Source organism: Artibeus jamaicensis, unplaced genomic scaffold (assembly GCF_021234435.1).
Source record: "Artibeus jamaicensis isolate MK-2021 breed Jamaican fruit bat unplaced genomic scaffold, CSHL_Jam_final contig_519, whole genome shotgun sequence".
Lineage (NCBI taxonomy): Eukaryota > Metazoa > Chordata > Mammalia > Chiroptera > Phyllostomidae > Artibeus > Artibeus jamaicensis.
In genome coordinates, this window is record NW_026521871.1 from 52,929,054 (window position 1) to 52,936,238 (window position 7,185).

A 7,185-nucleotide genomic window follows, 5' to 3' on the forward strand; every position below is an offset into this window, starting at 1 on the left:
CCCGGAGGGGGGGTGGATCCTTGGCTCACAGCTGGCAGCGGGGCACGACCCCTGTCCCACTCACACTCTGGGTGTTTGTCCCTAGAACATCTTCTTGAGCTCTCCTTGCGGGGGGTGGGGAGCACTTTGGGACGAAGCCAGTGGCCCCTCACCCAGGCAGGGACCCTGTAGCCACATCTGGGCACAGGGACTGCCCCAGCTTCTGTCTCTGACGGGAGGAAGATTGGGCTTGGGAGTCACCACGGGCAGCTCAGCGTGTGTGAAATACCACCCTACAGAGACCGGACCCAAGAGAGAGGAGAGAGGAAGTAAGAAGCAGGGACACAGGACACGGGACTCAGGGGAGGGCCCCCAGCGACTGCCCTGCTTTGCGTGTCTCCTCCCAGCTGATGACCACAGCCGCCCAGTGGGTGAGGATTTCAAATGTGAGGACTGGAAAGAGCGACCGCGGCTGTCACCACCACGCACGGGCCTCGGGGGTAAGAAGTGTGTCCCGGGCTGAGGGTGAGGGGAGGCAGCAGCAGAGCCAGACTGAGGTCCATTCCCCTGACATGGGGTCTGGAGGGCTCCTGGGGTGACATTTTGGTGAATAAAGGCATGCCTTCCATGTCGTTCCCGTGAAACGCCCTGCTGCTCTCTGAACGTGGAGCCAGACTCGGCCGAACTTTGTCCTTCGGGCAACGGCTTGGTCCACAGGCCCCATCCAGGTACATGAAGGGGAGGAGGTGAGAGCCCGTGCTCTACAGGGGGAGCCCTCATGCACTGCTAGAGATCCGCCAGAGCCCGGGGGGACCCTGATGCCCCCTGATGCCCCCAGCTCACCATGCCAGCAGCCACAGGTCAGGACATAAAGGTGTGGCAGAAATTGTTTCAGGAATTAATTCAGGAGGTGAAGCCGAGGCACCAGTGGACGCTGACGCTCGACAAAGGCCTCGTTCCCAACACCCTGCAGCCAGGGTGGACACAGTACCAGCAGTGGGCCTTTGCCAGGTGAGTGGGGGATGGATGGTACATGTTCCAGAAAATTCTCCTTGATTTCTTGCTGTGTACACTGCTTATTTTTCTTATTCCATTCCTGCTTACTTGCAAACTGAAGAGTACAGGAGGGAAGGTGCCCATCACCCAAGAAGTTTTAGCATCGTTAGAGATTGTTTTCTTATTGCAGGAACCCCAAAACAATAGCAGGACTGGGCACTGGTATGGACGAATGCCTTAGACACAGAGAAATCAGCTGCGAGGGGTGAGGGCAAAGAGCAGAGAGGCCCAGGAGACCTGGAAGAGGAGGGCTTGGTGCATATGCGCCCTGCGTCTGGAGACCTGGGCCCACCTCGGGGCCCATGAGGCGCGGCCTCTTGCACTGAGGAGACCCGAGAGGGAGGAGGGGGGGAGGCAGACAGGAGGAGCTGAGCCACTCGCAAACATCTTGATCCTCTCTGCTCTGAGCTAACGGAATTGTTAAAAAAATAGGACCCTTAGAAGATATCCCAAGTCTCAGCCTCTCTTTCCCAGGTGGTAAGTCAGAATGGGGGTCACCCACCTACACCGAGGATGGGGGCACAGGACTGAGACGGGGCTTGTTGCCTGCCCACCGTCCCCTTCCTGGAAGTGGGTCTGAAAAGAGGAAACAGCTCTTCTCTCCTCATAACCCGTGGTTTTCCCGGGCCAGCTGCTGGCATCAGAAGCAGCTGAGCAAAGTCTCGGTTCTCGTTTTGTTTGTTCTGTTCTGTTTTTTGAAAACTTTGAACTCTGAGCTTACACACCAGCACAGCAGCACAGACCAGAGGGGGGAAGGGGGCTGCAGCCCAGAAGAACAGGGCCCAGGTCCCTTTGCCCCAGCAAGGTCCTCTGGCCCACAGGGGTCAGAGCTGCTGGGCGTCTTCCCTTCATTTCATCCTCGCATTCATCCCAGGAGGTGAGACTAGAATCAAGATACAGAAGGGAGCCACGACCAGCACGGCTCAGTGGGTTGGGCGTCATCCCCAAAACCAAAAGGTCGATGGTTTGATTCCCAGTCAGGGCACATGCCTGGGTTATGGGCCAGGTCCCCAGTTGGGAGTGTGCCAGAGGCAACCGATCAATGTTTCCCTGTCTTTCTTCCACCCTTCCCCTCTCTCTAAAAGTAAATAAATATTTTTTAAAGTACAGAAGGTAAACCTTGACCGAGTCTTACCCAGCCCCCTCTGATTCACTCTCCCAGGCTCCAGGGGCCCCTGCATCGAGCCAGCCCAAGGTTAGGCTTGGCCGCTGTGACCAATAAGCCCTGCGGTACCAGTGCTTTAACCTGACACATGACCCCAGGTTCACCGAGGTGCAGGACGGGAGAGCCGGGAGGCCTTTCAAGGGTTTCAGTGCCAGATCTGGGAGCGGCATCTAACACTTTGGCCCACATCCCATCAGCCACATGCTCACGTTGCCCCAATCCCACGGCCAGGGGACTGGGAACAGGGAGGGAGGGCGAGGATAACACGGGGAGCACTAAAGCCCCCGCCACACAGCAGCCCCCCGCTGTCCCATGATTCCTGTCCTCTTTCCTCCCTCCATCTGTCCTCACAGGTATTTGTCCAGCTGCCTTCACTCAGAAAGTTGCCCTTCTCCCTGTTGTGATGAAGGGTCATTCTTTTGTACCTATCTGAGGCCAGGGCATGAGGAATATGCAGTGTTTCAGGCCACTTTGACCAACAAATTGGGTTGGAGGGGGCAAAAGAGAGCGAGCTGGACACGGTGCCCGCCCGGTAGTACTGGCGGTTTGGGGCAGAGAGCAAAGCAACGCCCAACCCTAGGACACTGGAGCTTTGAGGGTCCGTCCCTGCCCCCGGAGGCCTGTGAGTTACTGTCTTAGTCTTTTTGAAGCAGCTATGAAAATGTAAAAATAAATTAATAAGTAAAAATTTAAAAACATGGGCCTGGCAGCTTATAAACAACAGAAGTGTCTTTCTTGCTCGGAGTTCTGGAGGCCGGGAGGCCAACATCAGGGCACCGGCTGGTCAGGGGAGGGCCATCTTCTGGGTTGCATGCCGACTTCTCGTTGTGTCCTCACATGGCAGAAAGATCTGGGGAGTTCGCTGGAGTCTCGTTTATAAGGGCGCTGATGCCATTCGTGGGGGCTCCACCCTAATGACCTCATCACCTCCCAAAGGCCCCACCCACCTCCTCACACCGTCCCCTTGGGTGTTAGGATTCCAACTTGTGACTTCAAGGGGAAACATGCATTCAGCCTGTAGCACTTACCACCACCCATGATGGTCCGTGTGCAGATCCCATGCAGGCTTCCTGGGGGCTGACTGCGCAGCTCCTGGTGCACTTGCAGCTTCTGACGCACTTCAGGCTGCATTTGAAGAAGCCTGGCTTTGGAGCCAGGACATGGGGTTCTTGTCCCGCTGAGTCTCTGGGCCTGACAAGTTCCAGTATGTGCCTCACGTCTAAATTGATCCCATTGGACTTCGGAGGTGCCCAAGATCCCTTTCAGCCCTGACAGCTTGTGACCTGCTATCTTCACAACAGACACCTGTGTGTCACGGAGCACGTTGGTGGCACAGTGGAGAGAGTAACATGTGACTCGGTAGTTCCTTCCCCCTCTTATCCACGACCCTAGTCCAGCCACATCTCTGTGATTTGGGGGCCCTCTTCTTTCCTCTGGTACCGCCCACAGTTTAGCCACACTGAGCCAAGCTGAGGGTCTTGTTTTCTGTCTCCACAGGTTCAAGTGCTCCTTGTGCTTTCGCAGCTGGGCCTCTGCCCAGGTGTGTGTGCTTTCCCACATGCACTGGAGCAAGATAGAATCCAGGGGCCAGGTGAAGATGAGGATCTTCACCCAGAGATGTAAGAAGTGCTCTCAGCCTCCATTTGAGGTTCCTGAGTTCACTGAAGAGAACATGTCGAGGATCCTGAACAACCTGGTGCTCCGAATTCTCAAGAACTGTTACAGAGAAGGATCCAAGTCAGTGGAGATCCCTACAATCAAGGACACCACTCTGCAAGGGCCGCACGACATGAACAACTGTGAGGCGTGTCTGCAGGGCTCATGTGCTCAGAGCAGGTTAGGTCTGGCCAAACAGTCCCCCGTGTCCCCGTCACTTCCCTCAATAAGCTCACCTAGTGGCGGGATACCCGCCTACCAGCCTTCTCCCGCAAGGAGCAGCTCCACAGGGGACGGAGCAACCAGGGGCTCCAGGGTGAAGAGAGGAACAGGGTCTCCCAGCCCCTGGTTTCCTGAGCCCCCACTGGCCAGGACCCCCAGAGCGAACACCACCTACAGAACAGAGAGTGTAATCCACGTGCCCTCAATTCAGAATTCATATCCCCACGTGGTCCGGAATCGCACGCCCTGGTATGCAAGTTCTGGTTGCAAGATTTCAAGTGTTTGCTGCTGTAATTCAATCTTTTGTTGCTGTTTAATCATTCTAATCTTAGCTGTGGTCCTGTGGTGGTCATTTTCTTAAAAACCACTATACGAACTTCAAAGACGTTGTGCCAAGTTTAAAAAGTCAGACGCACAAGGACACATATTGTATGACCCCATCGATGCGAAATGTTTGCAACAGGTAAATCCGGAGACGGGAAGTAGACCGGTGGCTACCAGCGGCTGGAGGAGCGGGAGGCAGAAGCCACTGCTTCATGTGCCCGGGGTTTTTTTTTTTTGGGGGGGGGCAATGGCAAAAATGTCTGGGAACGAGAAAGAGTGGGCAGCTGTACAACATGTGAAGGCACGAAATGCCACTGCACTGTCCACTCTAAAATGATTAATTTAATGTGAATTTTAAGGGTTAATTTAATGTGAATTTCGCCTCTTTAAAAAAAGTGCTGAAATGTCATTCATTCTCTGGAGGACGGAGAACTGGGTTTCTACGTTCACAGAAGCATTAGGAAATCTCACAGGAAACCTGGGGACCTTCTCACCGGCCCTCGGCCGTGGGGCCTTTCCGGGCAGGACCTCGGGCTGGGTTCTGAGCAGTTCCCTCCACAGCGGGGTGCGCGCAGCTGGGGCTGACGCAGGACCAGTCGTGCGTTGGTGGAGAAAGCCTTAAAACCCCATCTAACTCTCCCTTATACTTTGCTGTTTCTTGCCGCATATTTTATAATGTATGCGGATACATTAGTCGGACAGTATTATACCGTATAAAGAAACAAACCCACACACATTTGGAGTGTGTGCTCGGTCGTCACTGACAGGCCGCACAATTAAAAGCCCGGGGACCCCAGGTCTGCAGGGCCGAGGGCAGGCCTCTGTGCCTGGATTCTCGCCAGGTTTCCGGAGCCAAGTGGCTTTTGTAAAAGATTTCTGTTTGGATTCATGGGGATAATTTTCGGACTCATTCTCACATCTTTTTTACCTGGAAATATGACACCTTCAGTTTAGGTCACTAAAATTAAAGCAATGGTCGTTCACTGCAAATACTTCTTTTCTCTCCCCCCCCCCCCACCCCTTCAACTCCAGTAACTCCCACACACACAGTGTGGCCATACCCAGCCCCTGACTGCACCATGGCCGTGCCCTCTGGAACCATCTCTAGAACTTTTCATTTCTCACAACTGAAAGCTGGTACCCACTAGCCAACTCCCCTAATCCCTCCCCCCAGGACCTGCTGACCACCATTCTTCCTTGTCTCTAGACCTCCGACTACTTCAGATGCCTCATACACTTGAATTACTACACAGCACTAATCTCCCTGTGTCTGGCCAACTTCACCTAGCCTGATGTTCTCAAGGCTCATCCATGCTGTAGCAGGCATCAGAATTCCCTTCCTTTTTTAAGGGTGAATAATATTCCATCGTATGGATGTACCGCATGTTGCTTATCTGTTCATCCACCAGTTGATACTTGGGCTGCTTCCCCATCTCAGCTCGTGAGCGGTGCGGCTGTGAACACAGTGTAGGGACATGTCTTTGCGACCCTGCCTCCAACCTTGGGACACGCAGGGTGGAGCACGAGCAGGTTCACTGTTGTCCATGTGGAAAATAACACAATAACAAGTAAATAACCATACAAGATTAAACTCCGTGTTTCGCGTACTCACAACTGTCGACTCACTTTTGCCCAGCCTGTGCACTCAGCAGTGACAGTGCCGAATCCCATGGCAGCTGCATGTTTAGTTTTTTGAGGAACCACCACACTGTTTCCCACACCGGACGCAGCATTTTGCAATCCCACCGACAGGGCACAAGGGTTCCAATTCTCCACATCCTTGCCACACACTTATTTGCTGTTACTTTTTAATATATATAACAGCAATACCAGTGAGTGTGAGGTGATATCTCACGATCTTAAACTTGCATTTTTTTAAAATGTAATTTTTAAGGTGCAAGGTTACCCTCCAAAGCAAATACCAGAAATAGCACCTGTACATCTCAGCAGAGAGATAATTATTGGGAACCCGACAGGCCTGTGCAGGCAGTGTCTTCAGACCTGCTATGTGTCCTCAAACACTCGAGCACCGTCCACACACCCGCTCACTGCAGGCACTTCGACTGCAGTAGTGGGACTGGAGACACAAGCACGTGCCTGAGAAACCAGCACGTATGGAATTACATGTGTCCCAGCAGCCCGCAAACCACCGGACTCGGAGTGACCTGTGAGGCGGGAAGATGTGCTGGGTCGTTAATACATGCATCGCGCAAAATGTTCAGATCTCTATGTTTTCATTAAGATGCATATTCTACTTTAGAATCTGTATTTTTATTGATATGAATAAATTAAATAGTATCTCTACAAGCATTGTATTCAATGATGTATTCGTTTGGGGTGCTATGTAGTGTGAAATAATTATATATATATATATATATATATATATATATATATATATATATATCAATGTATATATATATCAATTATATATATCAATATAATATATATATATATATAAATGCAATATTTTCAATTCATTTTTTACAAGATTTTATTCATTTATTTTTAGAGAGCGAAAGGAAGAGAGGGAGAGAAACATCAGTGCGTGGTCGCCTCTTGCACGCCCCCTGCTGGGGAGCCTGGCCCGAAACTGAGGCACATGCCCTGACTGGGAATCGCACCAGTGAACCTTTGGTTCACAGGCCAGCACTCAATCCACTGAGCCACACCAGCCAGGGCTTATTTATTTATATGAACACCAAGACAAGATTTTTGCACAAAAGACTGGTTTTACTGAAGTGAAATTTACATAAGTTCTGGACAGTCAATTGGTACGAAAGCCC

At 52.0% G+C, this 7,185-nt stretch overlaps 1 protein-coding gene across 1 annotated transcript; it reads left to right on the plus strand.

Annotated features, from left to right (window-relative positions):
• Positions 1-385: 385 nt before the first annotated feature.
• RTP3 (receptor transporter protein 3) lies at positions 386-6,707 on the plus strand. The gene is made up of 4 exons (XM_037130028.2): positions 386-479; positions 654-707; positions 875-990; positions 3,698-6,707. The coding sequence occupies exons 1-4, from the start codon at positions 390-392 to the stop codon at positions 4,437-4,439; spliced, it is 1,002 nt and encodes a 333-aa protein (XP_036985923.2). The 5' UTR covers positions 386-389; the 3' UTR covers positions 4,440-6,707.
• Positions 6,708-7,185: the final 478 nt, after the last annotated feature.